The sequence below is a fragment of the Panthera pardus genome, unplaced genomic scaffold, assembly GCF_024362965.1.
Source record: "Panthera pardus isolate Hobbes unplaced genomic scaffold, ASM2436296v1 HiC_scaffold_22, whole genome shotgun sequence".
Lineage (NCBI taxonomy): Eukaryota > Metazoa > Chordata > Mammalia > Carnivora > Felidae > Panthera > Panthera pardus.
Window position 1 is genome coordinate 71,465,464 of NW_026526788.1, and position 24,958 is coordinate 71,490,421.

Genomic DNA, 24,958 nt, shown 5'->3' on the forward strand with positions numbered 1-24,958 from the left:
TATTGTAGTCTTCATTGTTATTTCCTCCATCTGTCATTTGTTGCATTTTTTTAGATTTTCCCTTTTTTTGATGCATACTGAATAGATATTTTAAATGACTAGACAGCTACTCATGTTAAATTATTATATATACCTAATCTATAGTGATAAAATGATATGTTTCTCTTCTCACGATGCTAGTCAAACTAACAAAATCAAAGATGTCAACTTTTTTCTCTTTGTTTTCACTTCCTTATCTATACAGTTAGGATCATATTCACTTTAAGGCCTATCAAGTTTATACAAAAAGTGAAAGAGATAATAAAGAAGAATGACTGTTTTTGCATCTCTTTTACTTCTGTTTGTAGACTTCATTTTTAGATACAATTGGGAAATTAATTGAGAACTTCTGATTTTCCTGGAATTATCACAGATTGCTGCTTGTTAGCCAAGATATTTATTTATTTATTTATTTTAAATGTTTTATTTATTTTTGAGACAGAGAGAGAGCATGAACGGGGGAGGGTCAGAGAGAGGGAGACACAGAATCTGACACAGGCTCCAGGCTCTGAGCTGTCAGCACAGAGCCTGACGTGGGGCTCGAACTCACAGACGGTGAGATCATGACCTGAGCCGAAGTCGGACGCTCAACCGACTGAGCCACCCAGGCGCCCCGTTAGCCAAGATATTTAAAAGCTAGCTGTATTCTTTATAGGTGTTCCAAACTTCAGGGTTCAGTCTGTGAAATCAGAGGATTGATTTATACAGTGTGTATGATTTCTTAAAGTTGTGAAATATATCCCTCTTGTTTTTTCAATCCACAAAGTTTTCAGATAATTGTTTCTAATCTAATATATTTGAACATGCAGTATGCAGTTTATATTTTTTTAATTATGAAATTTCAATTACACTTCAAAGTATAGTGCATGTACTTTCATGTATATATATTATATATACTTTCACAGTATATATAATATCATTTTAAAGTTGTGAATGCTACTGAGGTTTAGTAAAACTTAACTCTTTGCTATATTTCTTGCAGCAATACAGGCTCCAACTCTGCTCACCTTAGTGCAGGATGAATATGGTTTATAAATATATATTATATTTGTATATATTTATTTATATATTTATATATTGTATAATATATTATATAATAATATATATTGTATAATATATATTATATATTTATATAATATATTTATATATATATTTAATATATATTTATTAAATATATATATTTAATATATTAATAATATATTTATATATATTATATATTTATAAATATATGTTTATATATTTATATATTATTTATATATTTATATTATATTTATATTTATATATTTATAAAATGTATATTATATAATATATAATATTTATATATATTTATAAAACCATATATATGTATATATATATATATATATATATATGGTTTGTTGATGTTTCCAGATTGCAGATGCTCTAGCACTGAGGTGGGGATATATAGGAAGCAAAAACAGCAAACAAACCATACTCCACAAACCTAGGGAATGCACCACTGGGCCATGAGTTCTGAGCTCATTGCCTTTTACCTACCCAAGGACATCATTCTAAACTTTCTCCTCTCTCTCCTGTCTCATCAATTTTTCCCTTTCTTATAAATTTGTATTTATGCCAATCAGTATAAAAACATGCAATTTCTCCTAATTTAAGAAGTTGTTCTCCCTAGAAGACAACCTAGTGAATGGGAGAAGCGAAGTATATAAAGAACTTACACAACTCAACACCTAAAAAGCAAATAATCTAATTTAAAAAGGGCAGAAGACATGAACAGACATTTCTATAAGGAAGACATACAGATGGCCGATAGACACATGAAAAGATGCTTAACATCATTCATGAGCAGAGAAATGCAAATCAAAACCACAGTGAGATATCACCTCACACCCTTCAGAATGGCTAAAATCAACAGCACAATAAACAACAGGTGTTGTCAAGGATGTAGAGAAAGGGGAACCCTCTTAACACTGTTGGTGGGAATGCAAAGTGTTAGCCAATGTGGAAAACAGTATGGAGGTTCATCAAAAAAATAAAAATAGAACTACCATATGATCCAGTAATTCCATTTCTGGGTATTTAGCCAAAGAATATGAAAACACTAATTAAAAAAGATATATGCACTCCTATGTTTATTGCAGCATTACTTACAATAGCCAAAGTATGGAAGCAGCCCAAGTGTCCATCAATAGATGAATGCATAAAGACAATGTGGTATATGTATACACTGGAATATTAATTCAGCCATAAAAAGGAAAGAAATCTTGCCTTTTGCAATAACATGAATGGATCCAGAGAGTATAATGCTAAGTGGAATAAGTCAGCCAGAGGAAGACAAATGCCATATGATTTCACTCATATATGGAATTGGAGAAAACAAAGCAAAACAAATGAACAAAGGAAAAATAAAAAGAGACTAAAAAAAAAGAAAGGAGACAAACCAAAAACCAGACTCTTAACTATAGAGAACAAGGGGAGGTGGGTGGGGGGATGGATGGAATAGGTTAAGGGCGTTAACAGTACACTTAACTTGGGGAGCACTGAGAATGTGTAGAACTTTTAAATCACTGTATTGTACACCTGAAACTAAGTTAACACTGTATGTTAACTATATTGGGTTAAAAAAAAAAATTAATTCTCTCACCTCTCTTGTTCACACTTAGCCCTCCTGCTAGTTCATCATTACTCTGTATCTATGGATAATGCAACAAATTGAGTTGATTCATAATCAAACAGGACTTCCTTTTTTTCACTTAAAAATATATATTAAAATAAAAATAAACCTGAAGGAAAGAATTACCAGAATGCAGCCCTTTGCATAGTAGTTCAAGAATAAGGGAAGGGCAAGGAAGGGAAAGAAAGGGAAGGGGACTTCTTATTTTGTATACCATAATGAAGTGGTTCATTAAAGCAATATAAAAACTTCTTTTCAGATTATGTACATTTGCATAAACGTGGTACAATTTTAAATGTTAGTGTTTTATGTCCTGTACTGTATTTAGCTAAGAATTTCAGAGTAAATTTCAGCATTAAGATACATGTTTTAAGTGCCAGGTAATTACTCATTTGTAACCCCCCCCTAAAAATATACCAGCAAAATGACTAAAACTGGTGGGGGTAGAAGTAGGTCATCTCCTAGTTAAGTAGAAAATTGCACACTTGGTTTCTGGAAGACTTTGGTTTAAGCAGCTTTAAAAGGAACATTTTGGGAGCACCTAGGTGGCTCAGTCGGTTAAGTGTCCGACTCTTGATCTCAGCTCAGGTCTTGATCTCAGGGTCGTGAGTTCAAGTTCTGTCTTGGGCTCTGTGCTGGGCATGAAGCCTACTTAAAATTTTTTTAAAAAAAATTAGTAATTATCATTCACTGATAGGTACTCTTATTAGTCACTTGAATCGACTGATACTCCTACTAGGTTCGTTCCAGGATTCAGACTTATTTTTTTTAGCCCAGCTGACATTAGGAATGATCATTACCATATATAATATACATTATACTTGCCTTGTACTTCCAACTCCAGTAAATGAGAATAGTAAAATCAAAGTTGAATGCCTGGCAAAGAATTCGATTGGGCACGATTGTGGCACAGGCTAGAGTCTATAAAAGCAGAAGAAAGTCTGTGCGCTTGGGGCATTTCAGCCTCTGCTTATAGCTACGTAGGTGTCCAGTGCCCCAGTCCTTACTTCCAAGGAGCTATCTACTCTTGACTTCTCAATACTTAGTTTCAAGCCCCCCCCCAAAAAAAAAATTTACACACACACACACACACACACACACACACACACACACACGTATAATTATGCAAATTCTTGAAATTAGTTTTGAAGTGTTTACATTTCCTCAGTCGTATTTTTCCTTCATTTTGAATAGATATTACCTGTCCTCAATATTGCAGTTCTCTCAACCCCTGCCCACTGCAACTGACGGGGGTGAACACTATTCTCTTTTTTAAACAAAAAGACACTAAGTTCTGGTTTTATTCCTATCTCATAGCTTGCTCTCTCAGCCTCCTTTGTTGGCTCCTCCTGAGGATCTGATTATTTGCATTGGTGTGCCTCAGGGCTTATCCCTTGCAATTTTGCTCTTTAACTGTTGATTTCCTGGCTTCATTGTATCAAATCTCATCTAAAATGTTGATAATTTCCAACTTGTCCTCTCTGAAACAAACTGTTGAGCTCAATTCAGCTGATCACGTAGAAATTCAGTAAGTATCTCAACCTTCCCATTTTCAAAACTAAGCTCATATTTTTCCTCCGACTCCCCCCAAATAAAACCTAGTCTTCTTACTCGTCTCAGTTAATGCTCTCATTTTGTATGCTCTTGGATCAAAAAACTTTACCTTTCTTTTTTTCAAATGCTACATCCAGTTATTCAACTAAACCTGTGTGTTGTACCTACCAAATACATTCCTAGTGACTGACCTCTTCTTGTGACCTCCACTGCTGTCACCCTCGCCACCATCACTTCTTGGCTGCGTCTTGCCACAGCTTCTTTACAAGAATCCTAATTAAGACTTCTGGGGTTTGTTGTTGTTGTTGTTAGGTTTTTGTATTCATTTCCTCTGTCTGGATTGTATTTTCGTCAGTAAACTCCATGGCTTATATTCCTACTATCTTCGATCTTTAAGTGTTCCTTCTCAAAATTGCAACCATACCCCTACCCCAACAGCAATTTCTTTCCTTTATGCTAGTTTATTTTTCTTGAAAACACTCATTGGCATCTGTTATACTATATACTTAGGTTATTTACTGATTTCTAATGTCCATCCAATAAAATATGTAAGTTTCACGAGGGCAGAAATTTTTATTTATTGTTGTGTTCCCCGTGCCTAGAACACACTGGCCTATTGAATTTGCTGCTATAGTTTCTGGCAGTCAGGTGAAAATTGGAAATATGACCTTTTGCATAATTCTCATTATCTCATATAAATTCTGAGAAGGACGAAGTGTTGCCTTACAGTAAATTGTACAGGTAATACATGAGGTGGACCTTATAAAGTATATAGTAAACAACATGAAGAATGATGCCTTGATAATTTTAACAATAATTTCAGTGATATTATACCTGTCTTTACTTTTTATTTTAATAGTGTGTAATGGCTGAGGGCATAACGTGAAAGATATATATCCAGAACATAGAAGTCGTCTGTAAAATAATTTGAAATGTTTTTGTAAAGGTCGCAGTTTAACATTAATGAGTAACTCTTCACTCCTATATAGCCTATGAAGCTACTCATGATATATATTATAACATTCAAGTGTTTCACCTTGGTTTCAACATTATATATGAACAAAATTAATAATTGTTTACTCCGATTTCTTTTTGTCAATTGTTAATGAGTCACTTCTGTAGAACGATGTTTATCATAGGGACATTTTAAAAATGCTAAAGATAAAAATTACCATAATAATAAAGGAACAAATAAATGCATTTTAGTATGTGATGAAATATTCTTTATCATTTAAAGTTCATGTTTTCAAAAAATTTTGACTTTTTGAAAGTAGGGTACCAAAATGTCTTCCTGTCTGTTTTTCTATCTACAAAATTATAAATGGAATAAAATGCACCAAAATGTTGCCTATATTTTTCTCTAGTTGTAAGGTTATGGTTGACTTTTAGTTTATTTTTTACTTTTGTGTAGTTTCCAGAATGTCTGTTGTGTTTGTAGAACTTTTGTAATGACAACAGAAGTAATACATATAATTTTTAAAGAATTAGGACTTCTTCCATATCTGTATTTTGCTTTTTGTTGCTCGATGACAAAGAATTATATTTTGTCAATCTTGAGTGGGCCACTAATAATTAATGAGAATAATTTTTAATACTGATATGCAGTATGTTTTCACCTAACTTTTGTTTATCAAATAGTTTGTAAAAGTGCATATCAGGATTGTATTTTTTTCCCCACAGATAGCCTTTTGATTGACTATCAGTTTACCTTCAGCTTATTACAGGAAGATGATCGCCACCATACTGCCATAAACTTCATAGCGAACCCAGAACAGGTGAGAAAATAATTTAACTTTTATAATTATTATATTACTATCTAGGGCTATAAATTTTTTGTCATTTTTATTGTAATTTTAACTGCTTCTCAGAATTATCATACTACAGGGCTTTTGAAGAAAGACTAATCCTGTTAATTTTTTCTTTTCATAAAACTTACGTATCCTTGTAATCTAGGGAGTTTGTGAGTTTAATATTTCAGATTCTGCAAAGTCCTACAATTTAAATTATACATTTTTATTATTTTTTCAGTCTTATAACAGTGTTTGTGCATGTAATTATGCTCTCAAACTCAGGGTAGCCTTATTTGAAAATAAAACCCAGGCATTAAAAACATGTTATATTAAATATGTTCCTTTTCTTATATATTGTTACACAGTAGTAGATTTTCCTCATCTGTTAAACAAATCTACTGGTTTATCTAAGTTAGATGAATACTGGCTTCTTTTTTATCATTTTTATTGAGATGCAATTGACATACTACATTGTATATGTTTAAAGTGTATAATATGTTGCTTTGATACATTTATATATTGCAATATTACCATAATAGCATTAGCTAACACCTCTATTATGTTACATAATTATCATTTCTTTTTTGTGGTGGGACTAATTCAAATTTAATTTTAGTAACTTTTAAGTATATTATATAGTATTGTCTGTAATAACTATGCAGTGCATTTGATCTCCAGGACTTACTCATCTACTGGTTATAAGTTTTTATCCTTAAACAACATCTGCCCAATTTCCCCAAGCCCCAGCCCCAAGGGGTTTTATGAGTTTGGCTTTTCTAGATTACACATATAAATGATATTCTTACAAGTATTTGTCTTTCTCTGTTGGACTTATCTCACTTAGCATAATGGAGTACTTTTTTCAATCAATTTACTGCATCAGTGTTATAATTTTAAAACTTGATGAAGTTTAACTTTATGAAAGAATAATTATCAGTAATCAGAGGAAAAGGCTCTAAGTTTGTTTGAAAGTAACACATACATTCCCATCCATCTGAGACCTAATATAGTTAAAAAGTCAAAGGAATGGGAATATCAGCCATTTGGTTTACTTTGGTGGACTTTTAGTTCTTTTGAAACTGAAAATAACTCTTTCAAATGAAGATGTTAGAAAAGTGAAGATGTTGGTGAAATATTTGAATCATTCTTTTTTATTTAATGTGGTTAGAACATTAACATGAGATCTACTCTCCTAAAAGTTTTTAAGAGTTCACATACAGTAATGTAAACTGTAGATGCTATGTTGTACAATAGAACTTATTCTTCTTGCATAACTGAAACTTTCATCTGTTGAATAGTAATTCCTTATTCCCCCACCCACCCTTCCATCCCACCTCAGGCAATCACCAGTCTCTTCTCTGTATCTCTAAGATCAGGGTTTGGTTTTGTTTTGTTTAGATCACACATATAAGTGAGATCTTACGGTATTTGTCTTTCTCTGACTTATTTCATCTAGCATAATACTCTCCAGTTACATCCATGATGCAAATAGCAAAATATTTTTTATCGCAAAATACTATTCCCTTGTGTATTTATACCACAACTTTTTTGTCCATTCATCCATTGATGGACACTTATATACATTCCATAAATTGGGTATTATAAATCATTTTTGTTTTCTTTTTAGATAAATACTCAAAAGTGGAATTGATGGATCATATGGTAGTTTTATTTTTAATTTTTTCAGGAACTTCCATATTCTTTTCCATAGTGTCTGCACTAAATTACATTTCCACCAACAGTGCGTAAGAGTCTCCTTTTTGCCACAACCTTGCCAACACTTGTTATTTCTTGTCTTCTTGGTAATAGTCATTTGAACCAGTGTGAGATGATATCTCATTATGGTTTTGATTAGCATTTCTGTGATAAAAAGTGATGTTGGGCAGCCTTCTGTGGTCATCAGTATGTCTTCATTAGAATAAGTCACAGGAATCAAAGGTACAACAGGGGGAATACAGTCAATGACATTATAATAATGTTGTATGGTGACAGATGGTAGCCGCACTTGTGGTTAGCATAGAGATGTTGAAACAGTATATGCACGTTTATACACAGACACTAATGTAACATTGTTTGTCAGCTATACCCAAAAAACATTTTTTTAAAGTCTATTCAGTTCCTGTGTCCATTTTCATTTTTATTTAAATTCCAATTAGTTAACATACAGTGTAATGTTAGTTTCAGACTTGAATTTAGCAATTCATCACTTAAATAGAACGCCCAGTGCTCATGACAATAAGTGCCCTCTTTAATACCCACCACCATTTAAGCCATCCCCCTACCCACCTCCCCTACAGCAACCCTCAGATTGTTCTCCATAATTAAGAGTCTGTTTTCTGGTTTGCCTCTCTCTCTTCCCCCCCTATGTTTATCTGTTTTGTTTTTTAAATTCCACATGAGTGAAATCATATGGTGTTTGTTTTTCTCTGAGTTATTTTATTTTGCATAATACACTATAGCTCCAACCATGTTGTTGCAAATGGCAAGATTTCATTCTTTTTGATGACTGAGTGATATTTCATTGTATAGATATACCACATCTACCTTATCCCTTCATCAGTCAGTGGACATCTAGGCTCTTAACATACTTTGGCTATTGTTGATAATGCTGCTGTAAATATCAGGGTTCATGTATCCCTTTGAATCGGAATTTTTGTATCCTTTTGGTAAATACCTAGTAGTGCAATTGCTCGATCATAAGGTAGTTCTATTTTTAACTTTTTGAGAAACCTCCATCCTGTTTTCCAGAGTGGCTGTATCAGTTTGAATTCCTACCAAGATTGTAAGAGTTCCCCTTTCTCTGGAGCCTCACAAACATCTGTTCTTTCCTGTGTTGTTAATTTTAGCCATTCTGACAGGTGTGAGGAGGTATCTCATCATGGTTTTGACTTGTATTTCCCTGATGGTGAATGATGCTGAGCATTTTTTCGGGTGTCTGTTGGTCATCTATGTCTTCTTTGGAAAAATGTCTATTCATTTCTTCTGCCTGTTTTTTTAACTGGATTATTAATTTTGGAGTGTTGACTTTGATAAGTTCTTTTTAAGTTTTGGATTCTAATCCTTTATCAGATGTGTCATTTGCAAATATCTTCTCCCATTGCAGTAGGTTGCCTTTTAGTTTTGTTGATTCTTTCCTTTGCTGTGCAGAAGCTTTTTATCTTGATCAAGTCCCAATAGTTTATGTTTGCTTTTGTTTCCCTTTGGTAAGGAGACATACCTAGTAAAAGTTGCTAGTGCTGATGTCAAAGAGAATACTTCCTGTGCTTTCCTCTAGGATTGTAATAGTTCCCTGTCTCAGATTTAGGTCTTTTATCCATTTTGAACTTATTTTTGTATATGGTGTAGAAAAGTGGTCCAATTTTGTTCTTCTGCATGTGGCTATCCTATCCAGTTTTCCCTTCACCATTTGCTGAAGAGACTTTTTTCCACTGGATAATCTTTCCTGCTTTGCGAAGAATAGTTGACCATATAAATGTGAGTTCATTTCTGAGTTTTCTATTTTGTTTCATTTATCTGTGTTTCTGTTTTTGTGCCAGTACCATACTGTCTTGATGATTACAGCTTTGTAATATAACTTGAAGTGTGGAATTGTGGCCTCCAGCTTTGCTTTGCTTTTTCAAAATTTTTAGGGGTCTTTGTGGTTCCATACACATTTTAGGATTGTTTGTTCTAGTCCTGTGAAAAACGCTGGTGGCATTTTGATAAGGATTGCATTAAATGTGTATACTGGTTTGGGTAGTATAGACGTTTCAACGACAATTGTTCTTCTAATCCATCAGCATGGAGCGTTTCTCCATTTCTTTGTGTCATCTTTAGTTTCTTTCATAAGTGTTCTATAGTTTTTGGAGTACAAACCTTTTACTTCTTTGCTTAGGTTTATTCCTAGGTATTTTATGGTTTTGGTGCATTTGTAAATGGGATCAATTCCTTGATTTCTCTTTCTGCTTGCTTCCTTATTGATGTATAGAAATACAACAGATTTCTGTATATTGATTTTGTATCCTGCAACTTTACTGAATTTTTTTTATCAGTTCTAGCAATTTTTTTTGGTGGAATCTTGAAGGCTTTCTATGTACAGTATCATGTCATCTGCAGGTTGTGAGTTTTACTTCTTCCTTGCTGATTTGGGTGACTTTTATTTCTTTGTTGTCTGATTGCTGTGGCTAGGACTTCGAGTTCTTTGTTAAAAAAGAGTGGTGAGATGTACCTGTCTTGTTCCCGACTGTAGAGGAAAAGGCCTGTTTTTCTCCATTGAGGAGGATATTAGCTATGGATTTTTCATATGTAGCCTTTATTATGTTGAGGTATATTCCATTTAAACATACTTTTTGAGGGCTTTTTATAATGAATGGATATTGTACTTTGTCAAATGTTTTTTTCTGCATCTATTGAAATAATCATATGATTTTTATCCTTTGCATTATTAATGTCTTGTATCACATTGATTGATTTGCAAATATTCAACCACCCTTGAAACCCAGGAGTAAATCCCATGTGATCATGGTGAATGATTGTTTGAATGTATTGTTGGATTCAGTTTTCTAGTATTTTATTGAGACTTTTTACATCTCTGTTCATTAGAGATATTGGCCTGTTGTTCTCTCTTTTGTCTTTATCTGGTTTTGGTATCAGGGTAATGCTGGCCTCATAAAATGAATTTGGAAGGTTTTCCTCCTTTTCTATTTTTGGAATATTTTGTGAAGAGTAGGTATTAACTCTTTTAAGTGTTTAGTAGACTTCACCATCTGTTCTTGGACTTTTATTTGATGGGAGGTATTTGATTACTGACTTAGCTTCTTTGCTGATTGTTGGTCTCTTCACATTTTCTATTCCTTTCTGTTTGAGTTTTGATAGTTTATATGTTTCTGGATTTTATCAGTTTCTTCTAGTTTGTCCAATTTGTTTTTCATATTATTATCTTACAATTGTTTGAATTTCTGTGGTGTTGGTTGTTATTTCTCTTCTCTCATTTGTGATTTATTTATTTGGGTTTTTTTTTCTCTTTTCTTTTTGATATATCTCACTAGGGATTTACCAATTTTATTAATTCTTTCAAAGAACCAGCTCCTAGTTTCATGGATATGTTCTATTGGTTTTTAGTTTCTATATCATTTATTTCTGCTCTAATCTTTATTATTTCCCTTCTGCTGCTGCTTCACCTTCATTTGTGCCTTTTCTGCCTCCTTTAGGTATAAGATTAGGTTTTTTCTTTGAGATTTTACTTTCTCCTTGAGGCAGGCCTGTATTGCTATAAGCTTACCTCTTAGGACCACTTTTGCTGCATTCCAAAGGTTTTAGACCATTCTGTTTTCATTTTCATTTGTTTCCATGTATGTTAATTTCTCCTTTGATTTCTTCTTTGACCCATTCATTGTTTGGTAGCATGTTGTTTAATCTCCATGTATTTGTGCTTTTTTCAATTTTTTTCTTAGGGTTGACTTCTAGCTTCATAGCATTATGTTCAGGAAAGATACGTGGTATGATTTCAGTCTTTCTATATTTATTGAGGCCTGTTTTGTGACCTAGTATGTGATCTATTCTGGAGAATGTTCCATGTGCACTTGAAAAGAATGTATGTTTTATTATTTTATGATGGAATGTTCTGTTTTGTGTGTCATTCGAAGCCATTTTTTCCTTGTTGATTTTCTGTTTAGATGATTTGTCCATTGGTATAAGTGGGGTGTTAAAGTCCTATAATATTATTGTATTATTATATATTATTTCCTTTAGATTTGTTATTAATAGTTTTTTTAATATTTGGGTGCTTTCATGTTGGGTGCATAAATATTTAAAGTTGTTATATTTTCTTGTTGGATTCTCCTCTTTATGGTTGTATGGTGTCCTTCATTGTCTCTTGTTACAGTCTTTGTTGTAATGTCTAGTTTGTCCAATATAAGTATTGCTACTCTGGCTTTCCTTTGACACCTTCTTCCGTGATAAATGTTTCTCCAACCCCTCACCTTAAATCTGCATGTGTCTTTAGGTCTAAAATTAGTCCCCTCTAGGCAGCAGAATGAATAAAAAAATAATATCCATCAATATCTTTTTCATTTACATTCAAAATGATTATTGACAGAAATGTATTTATTGCAATTTTATTACTTTTTTTGTTGTTGTTTCTGGAGATTTTCTCTAACTCTTTCTTGTCTTTGTCACTTTTGGTCTTTCCTTTCCATTCATAGAGGCCCCTTTAATATTTCTTGCAGGGCTTGTTTAGTGGTTACTAACTCCTTTAGTTTTCATCTTGGAAACTCCTTATCTTTTCTTCTCTTTTAAGTGAAAGCCTTACGACCTAGAGAATTCTTGCCTGTAGATTTCTCCCATTCAGCACTTTGAACATATCATGCCACTCCCTTCTGTCTTGCCAAGTTTCTGTTGAGAAATTTCCAGCCAGCCTTATGGATCTTCCCTTCTAAGTTAAGGACGTCTTTTGTCTTGCGGCTCTTAAGATTTTTATTTATCACTATATTTTGTAAAATTAATTACAGTATGTCTTGTATGTCTTGTACGGCCTGCTTTTGTTGATTTTTATGGAAGTTCTCTGTGCTTCCTGGATCTGGATGTCTGTTTCCTTCCTCAGATTAGGGAAGTTTGAGCAATTATTTATTCAAGTAATTTTTCTGCCCCCCTTTTCTCTCTCTTCTTGTTTTGGGACTTATGTAACACTAATGTTAATATGTTTGATGCAGTCACTGAGTTCCTTAAGTCTACTTTCATGTTGCATACTTCTTTCTTTTGTTCAGCTTCATTTTCTAATATTTTGTCTTCTAGGTCACTAATCATTCTTCTGTTTCTTCCAATCTGCTATTCATTGCATCAAGCCTGTTACCAATCTCTCCATCTCAGATTGATTCTTTTTTTAACTCTTTTATCTCTGTGGTAAGGGTCTCACTAATATCTTCTATACTTTTCTCAATCCCAGTGAGTGTCCTTATGATTATTGCTTTAAAGTTTCCATCAAGCATGTTACTTATACCTGTTTCACTTGGATCTCTGCCTATGACCTTATCTTGTTTTTTCATTTGCGATGAATTCCTCCATCTTGGCCTTTTGTATAAGTCTCTGCCTTCTTCTCTGTGTTAGAAAAGAAACTTAGGTCTCTTCCTCCTTAAAGTAATGGCTTATGAATAACAGGTCATGGAGTGTCCAGAGTGTGAGGCTTCAGGAAGTTTTTCTGATGTGTGCTGAATGTCCTCTGCTATTGTGTTTTGGCTGTTATATCCTTTAGGCCAGTTGTTTTTGTAGAGGCTCTTGTTGCCTGCTGTGGAAAGTATTTGGTCCCTGGTCTGAATGTGGCAAGTTTTAGCTAGGTGAAAAGAGACCTGACACCATCTCCACCAGAACTGAGGCCCTGCAGAACTCTAATCGGGAGACATGGTGTGGGTAGGGGGTTTGTGCTGGTCTTCGAGAAGGGGCCTGCTTCACTGGGACTGAGGCAAGCTTAACTGAGAAGGTCAGTCCTGTCAGAGTGCAGGGGTGTGGGACTTGGTATAAGCAAGTTAGACAGCCAGTGTGGGTGCTTCCCTCAGGTTGCTCTGTGATTCTACTGAGGGGCAATGAAGGGAAATGGCCAGTTCCTTTGTTCCTGGAGAAGTGTCTCCATAAACACTGCCTGTTAGAGATGAGATCCATGAAGACAGAATAATCCTCCTGCTGTATTCCCCAGGTGTTCTTCAGATCACTGTTTCTATGCTGACTTTCCCTGGATTGTTTGCCTGCTTTCTTTCAAGGAGCAGCCAAGTGGCCTTTGGGCCCATCCCCACCAAGCCCAGTGACCTTTAAAACTCTAGACTTTAAGCCCCAGTAGTTGCAAGAACTCATGAAATTCAGCCTCTCTCATTTTCCAAGGCAATAGCTTTGTAGAAATGTTCTCCTTGTGTGTTCTCCTGCATGCTCCTCTCTCTCTCTCACTCTTCTCCATGACCACAGCTTCCTCCCCTCTATAGCACCTGCTATCCCTTTCTCCCCTAAACCACATCTCCACACTTCCTACTTTCTTTGATGTGACCTCTTCTCTCCCTTTAGTTGGGACGTCTGTTATGTCAGTCTTCAGGTTGATTTCTGGGGTATTTATGATGATTTGATAGTTATCTAGTTGTGTTCGTGGGAAGAAACAAGCTTAGGGTCCTCCTACTCTGACATCATTTTCCTACGTAGTCTCTTTAATCTACTTTGAGTTGTTTTCTGTATATGGTGTAAGATAAGTGCTCTAGACTGAATGTTTGTGTCCCCCCCCCCCCCGCCTCCAGCCCCCAAATCATGTGTTAAATCCTAATGCTCAATGTAATGCTATTTAGAAATGAGACATGTGGGAGGTAACTAGGTCATGAGGGTGGAGCCCTCATAAATGGGATTGGTACCCTCACAAAAGAGGCCCTAAAGAGTTCCCTCACCTCCTTTTGCCATGTGAGGGCACAGTGAGAAGAGGGTTGTCTATGTACTATGAAGTTGGCCTCAACAGACACCAACTTTTCCAGCACCTTTATCTTGGGATTCCCAGCCTCCACTTGTGTGAGAAATATAATTCTTCTGTTTGTAGTCACTGCCCATGTGCTAGTCTGTGGTATTTTTGTTATCACAGCCCTAGTGCACTAAGATAGTTAGGATACAATTTCATTCTCTCTATGGGGATATCCAGTTTTCCCAACACCATTTGTTGAAGAGACTGTCCTTTTCTTCATTGTATATTTTTGGCATCCTCATTGACGATTACTTTACCATGTATGTGTGGGTGTATTTCTGGGCTTTCTATTTATTATGTTGGACCATATGTCTGTTTTTATGCCAGTACCCTATTTTTAATTACCATAGCTTTCTAATATATTTTGAAATCAGGATACTTAATGCTTACAGTTTTGTTCTTCTTTCTCAGGACTGTTTTAGCTTTGGGGGTCTTTTATGATTCTATATAAATTTATTTTTTTAATTGTTTTTATTTTTATTTATTTTTCATTTTTTAATTAAATCCAGGTAGTTAGCATATAGGGAGTAGATTCCAATGATTCATCCCCTATGTATAATATCCAGTGCTCATCCCAACGAGTATCTTGCTTAATGCCCCTTACCCATTTAAGCCCATCTCCCCCCACCCACAACCTCTCCAGCAACCCTCAGGTCTCTATATTTAAGTGAATTTCTTATGTTTTGTCCCCTACCTGTTTTTATGTTACTTTTGCTTCCCTTCCGTTATGTTCACCTGCTTTGTATCTTAAATTACACATATGAGTGAAATCATATGATATGTGTCTTTCTCTGATTTCGCTTTGCATAGTAACCTCTAGTTCTATCCACGTACTTGCAAATGGCAAGGTTTTGTTCTTTTTGATTGCCATGTAATACCCCATTTTATATATATATATATATATATATATATATATATATATATATATATATATATATAATGTTTACACACACATTTGTATATATGTATACACACACACACACACACTACATTTTGATTTCTTTTTTTGATCCATTAGTTCAGAAATGTTTTATTTAATTTCTACATGTTTTTGAACTACCAATTTTTCTCCTGCTATTGATTCCTAGTTTAATTCCCTTGTGGTCAGAAAAGATAATTGATACATTTTCAGTCATCTTAGATTTGTTAAGAGTTTTTTTGTGACCTAACGTGATATATTTTGGAGACTATCCCATGTATACATGAACAGAATATGTATTCCGCTGCTCTTTGTGGAATTATATTTCTGTCTCTGTTAAGTACATGTTCTGAGTGTTGTTTGACTCCACTTTCTCCTTACTGATTTTCTCTTTCTATCCACTGTTGAAAGGATGTTATTGGAGCCTCTTACTATTATTCTGTTCTATCTGTTGTCCCCTTAAGTTGTATCTATGTTCGTTTCTATATTTAGGTGCTATCATAGTGGGTGTGTGTGTGTGTGTGTGTGTGTGTGTGTGTATACAATTTATTATAGTTATACCTTTCTGATGAATTGACCCATTTATCATTATACAGTGTCCTTGTTTGTCTCTTGCTAAAGTTTTTTACTTATAGTCTGTTTTGTCTTATATAAGTATAGCTAACGCTTCCCTCTCTTGTTTCTTATTTGCATGGAATATCCTTTCCCATCCCCTCACTTTTAGTCCGTAAGTGTCTATAAATCTGAAATGAGTCTCTTTTAGACAGCATAGTGTTGGGTATTGTTTTTTTTAATCCACCTGTCTACTTTATATCTTTTGATTGGGGAGTTTAATAGATTTATGTTTAAAGTAATTATTGATAGGAGAGGACTTACTATTTCTATTTTGTTAATTGTTGTCTGTCTTATAGTTAGTGTGTGTGTGTGTGTGTGTGTGTGTGTGTGTTGTTGTTGTTGTTCCTTTTTTCACTCTTGAAGGCTTTGTTTTTTATTGTTTTTTTTTTTTTTGTAGTGATATGCTTTGTATGCTTTGATTTCTTGCTCCTTTTCTTTTGTGCATCTTATGTATGCATTTTCTTTGTAGTTATCATGAATTTTACATATAGTTATAACTGTTTTAGGGCAGCTGGGCGGCTCAGTCGGATAGGCATCCGACTTCAGCTCAGGTCATGATCTCGTTGGTCATAAGTTTAAGCCCCATGTTGGGCTCTGTGCTGACAGCTCAGATCCTGGAGCCTGCTTCAGATTCTGTGTGTCTTTCTCTCTGCTCCTCCCCCACTCATACTCTGTCTCTGTCTCTCTTTCTCTTTCTCCCTCTCTCAAATATGAAAAAATAAAACCTAAAAAACAAATAAATAAATAAAAACAGTGTTTTAAGCTGATGAAACTTAACTTCAACCACATGCCAAAACTCTATACTCTTAACCTGTCTATCCCCTCTCTCCACTCTGTTATTGATCTTATAACAATTAACATTTTTTTTATAAATCAGATCTAGTTATGATGAGCTCCCTCAATTTCTGTTTCTCTAGGAAAGTCTTCATGTCTCAAGTTTTTTTAAGGACAGTGTTACCAGGAATAGTATTCCTCTTTGGTACATTTTTTCTTTCAAAACTTTTAATAGGGCTTCTTTGTATATGATAAGTAACTTTACTCTTTCTTGCTTTCAAAATCCTGTCTTTGACTTTTAACAATTTTATTTGATTTCTTTATGTTCATCTTCCTTTTGTTTTCTTCAGCTTCATGAATCTAGATGTTTGTACTTCTTAGATTTGGGACATTTTAGGCCATTATTTCTTTAAATAAATAAATTTCTGCCCCTTTCTTTCTCTTCTCTAAGATCTATATTGTATATATATAATATATATTAGTTATATTATATATGTTATATATATATATATATATATATATATATATATATATATATATATATATAATTTTTTTTCCTTGATTGTATTCCATAAGTCCATTAGGCTTTCTTCACTCTTTTTCTTTCTCTTTTCTTTTTGTTCCTTTGGCTAGTTAACTTCAGATGATTTGAGTTCATGGATTCTTTCTTCTACTTGGTCAAGTTTGTCATTAAAACTATATATTGAATTTTTCAGTTAATTTATTGTATTCTTCTGCTCCATAATTTCTGTGGTTCCTTTTTATAGTTCTGTCCCTGTCTGTTGCATTGACATTTTGTTCATATATTGTTTCCTTGGTTTCATTTAATTATCTTTCTTTGGTCTCTTATTCCTTCCTTATTACTTCTTTAATACAATTATTTTGAATCATTTGGCAGACAATTCTAGATCTCCATTTCTTTAGGGTCAGTTACTGGAGATTTATTTTGTTCCTTTGGTTATGTCATATTTCCCCCATACTTAATTTCCCTTGTAGCTTTGTACTGGTGTCTGTGTTTTTGAAGAAACAACTACTTTTCCCAGTCTTTATTGACTGGCTTCAAAGGGAAAGACCATCAGTTAGCCCAGCTAGAAGATACTGGGAGCATCAGAAACCTTTTCTGTGATTAATCATGTTCCACAACTTTTCCTTTTCTTCGAAGGGGAGTAGTCTTAGGGTTACACGCCTTCTCTCAGTTTCGCAGAGCAATTCTGGCTGTAGTGAGCTGCCTGCCTTTTTCCCCTTGGGCGGTACACAGAAAATTCATGGTGTTGGATGCACATTCCATTCTCTTCCTTCCTGGAGGAGAAGTCTCAAGGTTGTGCACCTTCTCCTAATCTTGAGGAGCCATGCCAGCAGCAGTAAGCCACCCACTTACTTTCTTTATTTTTAGCTACTGTCAGATGTCCAAACTATGCTTGTTCTCTTAGTGCTCTGGGTGAGGTAAATCAGAAACAGATCCTTTAGGCAGTGCAATGAAAGGCCAGGGATGTTGGATATATGCTACATTCTCTCTCTTCCCTGTGGGAGAAGTCAAAGCCAAGGTGTTCTCTATAATGCTGAGTGCCGCCTTGGGGCAGAGGCTGAAATGGGTAAAGTGAAATTGTTCTTCTTACTGATTATAAGGTGGCTATTCTTCATTTTATATTAATCTTTGGTACTGGAACTTTTTAACTAGATTTTGATTCTTTCATAAAGTTATTTTGGCCCATACAACATTGTTAAATCAGTGTTTTTATGGAGGATAAGGGCTGTGACTTCCTATTTCACCATCTTACTAATGTCACTTTGTTTTGCTGTTTTTTAATTATATCTTAATCTATCTTTTAAGTCCATATCATATATTTTAATAGTTTTTTTAAATAGATGAAACCTCAAAATATATCTTGCCATTTGCTAGCTTCTCTAAAGTATTTTATTGGACTTGCCAACAAATAATATAATTTCTTAAATTTTTCTTTTACAGTAAAGTAGGGTCTCTTCTCAAAAAGTAGAACAGTTCATTTAATGTTATGCCTTATTCTTTAGATTTTAAGACGTGTCTATATTCTTTGGAATACATTTAACATTTTGACTTTTAAATAAGAATTTTAAAGTATAATGTTTTAAGTATAACCCTCTTTTTACTTATATTGTATTTTTTTTAACCAAGACATTAGAAATGTCAGAAACCCCATTGTTCACTGTAATAAGAAAGATTTTATAAATGCACCGTAATCACCATTGACTTCTTTTTCATTGTAAAATATACATAAAATAAAATTTATAATTTTAATCATTTTTAGGTATATCATTCGGTGGCATTAAGTACAATTACAGTGTTGTGCAACCCATCACCACTATCTATCATCAATTTTTTTTTATCATTCCAAACAGAATTTCTGTATCCATTAAGCAATAATTCCTCATTTCTTCCCTTGGCCACAGTCCCTTTATTCTACTTTCTGTCTCTGAATTTGTATATTCTAAGTACCTCACATGTACAACCATACAATATCTGTCCTTTTGTGTCTGGCTTATTTCACTTAGCCTAATATTTCCAAGGTTCAGCCATGTTGTAGTGTGCATCAGAATTTCATTTTTTACCATTGGCCTCTTGAATGTTTAATAGTGATTACAAACTTACGTACTTCTTTGAAGACATGAGAAATTTTATTATACTTGGAACATCTGGAATGTGAATACCATTTTTCCACAATATTATCCATAGTATCACATGTGTAGGTCCAGATTAGGCATAATTTTAGTTTGCTTCTCTCTTGACCATCCTCTCCTTTTTCAGTTTCCTGAAAATATCAACTGGTTCCAAATGTCACAGCTTTCTGTTTTATATCTACTGTCTTGTCTAGTTGAAGCCAATAGCTCAGACACATTTTCTTTGAAACTGTAGGATGCTAAACTAAGCGTGAGAGTTGCCTCTAAGAATGCTTGTAATATCATTATACGTAATTTTATAAATATAATTCATAGTTAAAGATATACTCAACTTGGAACAGTTAGTGAAATTAATATGTGGTCAGGGCTTCCTACTTATCCTAAATAAAAGATAATAATAAATAGATGCCTTAATTATTGATTCATTTCCTACATTTTGACAACAGATTTAATTTAATCCATTTTTACCTGAGAGTTCTAGTTTATGTAATTTATGTTTTTTTGTTTTTTGTTTTTTTCACTACAAAAGGTGTGTATAAGGGACGTCTGGGTGGCTCAGCTGGTTGAGTGTCCGACCTTGGCTCAGGTCATGATCTCATGGCTCATGAGTTCTAGCCCCATGACAGGCTCTGTGCTGACAGCTCAGAGCCTGGAGCCTGTTTCACATTTTGTGTCTCCCTCTCTCTCTGCTCCTACCCCACTCACACTCTGTCTCTCTCTCTTTCAAAAAGAAAATAAACAAAAAAAGTGTAAAAAACCAATGTGTAGTAATACAATAAATACCTAACAAAAAGTTTTTCAATAAAACAACAATCTTACATTGGTGTAAAATTACTTTGGACTAATTAAAACCTGTACCGTTTACATATTAACTACAGGTAAGCGAGAGAATCAAAATACAAACAATGAATTACAGCTCCCCTGGCTTACAGACAGAAGGCTAGATTATAGTAGAGAAGATAAATGGAAACTTTAAACTACCTTTGAATTTATCACCTATATTTTTTCATTAAAATGGTGTAATTGACATCTACACTTGGTTGAATACTGACAAAATGTATCCAGTCTGTGAATTGTAGCATGGGCATAATTAAAACATAAAACATTATTTAGTGTAGTTTGATTTTTGTAACCCTAATATTTTCTTTCTTGGTAGTCAAACAAAAATTTGGATATTTCGATTAATGCATCAAACAACTTTAATCTCAACATTACATGGTCAGTTGGTTCAACAGGTAAGAGAATTTTGTTGTCACATCTTTTACATTTGTTTGTATATGGAAGATGTTCTAACATGATCTTTTTTTTGTTAATTCAAAAAATTGAAATTAAAATATATATGTCATAATAATTGTGCTGGTTCAGGTACAAGTAATAAGTAGCATTATTAATAAAGTTTCATTATTTTAACTTTGTCCCTTATTCAATTAAATTAGATGGGTAACAAATATTATACACCACTTAATTTTTTAAAAAGACATTGTTATGAATTGCTATGATTTTAATTCAGATAGAGTACTTCTTTAATGATTGGGACTGTGATTTCAATTATTTGACTCACTATCATGAAGCTATAAATTTAATTATTAACCTTAATATTGATATAAGACAAATTCTGTGCATGTTGATAAATTAATAGGTTTTTATTCCTTTCAAACTTAGAAATATACCAACACCTTTGTCAGCTTTGGTGCTGAGAAAGGGTTAAAAAAACCCTCTCCTTAATATGTCTTCTGTAATAAGTTTTAGAACTTGAAAATTTAGACTTTTAAAAAATAGAACCAAGATGAAGTACAAACTGTCTGTTGGATTATGAAAAAGTATGCTCACTTTTTTTTGTATTTACATACTAAGAAATTCTATTGATTTTTATTTTCTGTATCAAAGCTATACTGTTGCACAATGTGTTGGAATCCTCTTTAAAGAAAACATGTGGATTCTGGGGTGCCCGGGTGTCCAGACAGTTGGGCATTCAGCTCTTGGGCTCTTGATCTCAGGGTCGTGAGTTCTAGCCCCATACTATGGCTCCACACTGTGCACGGAGCCTACTAAAAACAGAAAGAAAGAAAATATATGTATTCTTAGGTCATTATGCTCTTTTAATATGTAGAATCATGGAGACATAGAATTCAAGAGTGAGATAGTCTTTGCAATTCTAGAACCTATATTACATGTGTTAAAAAAATGAGAAGTTTGGGCAAATATATACACATTTTGCTACAATGGTGTCCACCTTATAGTAAAATCTTGGGACTGTGAGCTTCATTAATTAAGAATTCATGAAAACTTGGATTACTAATTTGAAAATTACTTTGGCATAATAAACTGACCCCAAAAGTGTTCTAAAATCTGTCAACAAAAATATACAAACCTCTACAATTAGATTAGAATGATGATTTTATCATGCAAGAAATTACTTGTAACTTTCAGATTCCCAAAACCAAATCTCGGAAATTTTGATTTATCAGATTGGGAGATGGGTTCATGAAACCTGCTTTTTAAAACAGCAACCCAGGTGCTTTTGGAATAGGTGATGAGTTAGAAATTAATTCAGTTGCCCAGTATACTAATTCTAAATATTTTTACCGTTTGTTAAAGTAGAGGGCTTGGTAAGATTGTTGGAAATGCTTTGTTCCATTTGGTTAATTTCAGTAAATATTTATTGAGTATGCAATATGTGTTTAACTAATTTGAACATTTATCGCATGTTTTAAATTATAGCCTCGTTTCAATTTATTCAAAGTAGTGATGGTTCAATTTGTGGTTAAGACAAATAAATTGATTTCTTTTCTATGTTTTAATTGGATTGAGACATGTGAAATATGTCCTGATTTGCTTTGAGAGGCTCTGTGGAGTAGTGAATAGAAAGAATTCAGGGTCTGGAGCTAATGGATACGTGAGTTCCAAAGGGAAATTTACCAATTCAGTAGCTAGAAAATTAAGGCAAGTGTTTTAATCTTTCTGAGGCTCAGGTTTAAATTTGAAAAAAGAGATGGAATACCTTGGGGGTAAAATTGTTATCAGAGAAGAATAGAAAGTTTCTACACCAGTGCCTTGTCCATAGCACTTACTTAATCAGTGGTATCATTTAAAAAAATAATTTTATACTGTTTCCATTACATTTATGATTAATCTTATTTCTCCTTTGTCACTGTAAATACTAAAGAAGTTTATTTTGATAATTGTTTTTATAAGTGTAGTTATAAAAATTAAGTAAATATTTATTTTTAAGTTAAAATATCCTTTTTTCCTAATATGAACATTTACAGTTTGATTTTATTATTTACATTTTAGCTGGAACAATATCTGGGGAGGAGACTCCTATAGTGTCCAAGACTAATATAAAGGAATACAGAGATAGTTTTTCCTATGAAAAATTTAACTTCAGAAGCAATCCTAACATTACATTCTATGTGTATGTCAGCAACTTTTCCTGGCCCATTAAAATACAGGTAAGTGTTAATAGTATTTAACATAATGACCACTGAATATTTTTTTTTACAAAAACAGTGCTACTTTTGTTCAAAGTAATGATATGGATAAGATTTTTATTTCTCGAAAAACATGAAAAATGTATGTACCCTTGATAAAAAAGGGTACGTTGAATATTTATAAAAATAATTCATACTTAATGATATTGAATCAATCGGTGTACAAATTTTTCAGTGAAATCATATTCTACAAATGCATCAAGGGTCGCCTCGGTGGCTCAGTCGGTTAAGCGTCCAACTTCAGCTCGAGTCATGATCTAACGGGTTCATGGGTTCAAGCCCTGTGTGGCGCTCTGTGCTGACAACTCAGAGCCTGGAGCCTGCTTCGGACTCTGTGTCTCCCTCTGCCTCTGCCCCTCCCCCCTCACGCTCTTTTCTCTCTCTCTCATAAATGAATAAACATTTAAAAAAATGCATCAAAACTTGAAATAATTAGACTGGGTTTTTTGATTAATTGTGTATTTCACCTGAGGGTTAGATACTCTCTTCCTACAACTCTACTTAAAATTATTTGCTGTGTTTAGAATCTCATTTTTGCTTTATTATATACTGAACATTATTTAAACTTTCATTAAAAATTTAAGGTAAGCGGGGCGCCTGGGTGGCGCAGTCGGTTAAGCGTCCGACTTCAGCCAGGTCACGATCTCGCGGCCCGTGAGTTCGAGCCCCGCGTCAGGCTCTGGGCTGATGGCTCGGAGCCTGGAGCCTGTTTCCGATTCTGTGTCTCCCTCTCTCTCTGCCCCTCCCCCATTCATGCTCTGTCTCTCTCTGTCCCAAAAATAAATAAAAAACGTTGAAAAAAAAAAAAATTAAAAAAAAAAAATTTAAGGTAAGCAACTTAACAGTTCTTTAAGATTCACTGCCTCTCACTATTGATTTCTTAATGCTATATATGTACATATTTCTTTCTATCTTTTTATCTTTCACTTTGTATATTTCAGTTTTTATTGTGGTTAGTGATAGGCTGCAAAAGGCTTTAGATTTATTGCTAGGAAAACATTTAGGAAGTTCTTTCTATCTTGAAATATTCAGGGTTTGTGCTCTTAATTTATGCTTTTATGAAAGAAAAGCCTGTATGTTGTAATGTTGGAATTTGTTCATATACTCATTCTTTTATGATTGGTTATTTGATTAGATGGAATTCAGATTATTTTTTGGAATATCTCATACATATCAAGCTCTGTGCTAGGTTATTATGTTTTAAAACTTTAAAAATTTACATGGTGTACCTGGGTAACTCAGTTGGTTAAGTGTCCAACTCCTGATTTCAGCTCAGGTCATGATTTCATGGTGATGAGATCGAGCCCCATGTCAGGCTCTGTGCTGGGCGTGGAACCTGCTTAAGATTCTCTCTCTCCCTCTCCCTCTGTCCCTCCTCTGTTCACATACATGCACACATCCATACATATTCTTCTCTCAAAAAAAATTATAGATTATTCTTTCCCCTTTTATATTAATGACAGTTTATGATCTGTGACTGAAAATGTTTGTACGGGTTTTAGTTTTAGGTTTCAAGTTTTTATTCAAATTCTAGTTAGTTAATATACAGTATAATATTGGCTTCAGGAGTAGAATCTAGTGATTCGTCATGAGTGCCCTCCTTAATACCCATCACTCATGTAGCCCACCCACCTCCCTCCATCAACCCTCAGTTCTGTATAGTTAAGAGTCTGTTTTATGGTCTGCCTCTCTCTTTCTTCTCCCCCACCCATGTACATCTTTTCATCTATTATATTCCACATGAGTGAAATAATATGGTATTTATCTTTTCTCTGACTGACTGACTTTGCTTAGCATAATACACTCTAGCGCCATCCATGTTGTTGCAAATAGCAAGATTTCTTTCATTTTGATGGTTGAGTAATATTCCTGTGTGTGTGTGTGTGTGTGTGTGTGTGTGTGTGTGTGTGTGTACGTACATACATGCATATATACTACATCTTATTTATCCATTCATCAGTTGATGGACATTTGGGCTCTTTCCATACTTTGGCTATTATTGAAAATGCT

The 24,958-nt window shown here is 33.9% G+C and overlaps 1 protein-coding gene across 1 annotated transcript in view; it reads left to right on the forward strand.

Annotated features, from left to right (window-relative positions):
* ATRNL1 (attractin like 1) overlaps positions 1-24,958 on the forward strand; it is a 764,129-nt gene that overhangs the window by 275,410 nt on the left and 463,761 nt on the right. The window contains exons 22-24 of the mRNA XM_019459544.2: positions 5,924-6,018; positions 20,614-20,692; positions 22,752-22,909. Coding sequence (XP_019315089.2) covers positions 5,924-6,018; positions 20,614-20,692; positions 22,752-22,909 — 332 coding nt within the window. The remainder of the gene's footprint in view (positions 1-5,923; positions 6,019-20,613; positions 20,693-22,751; positions 22,910-24,958) is intronic.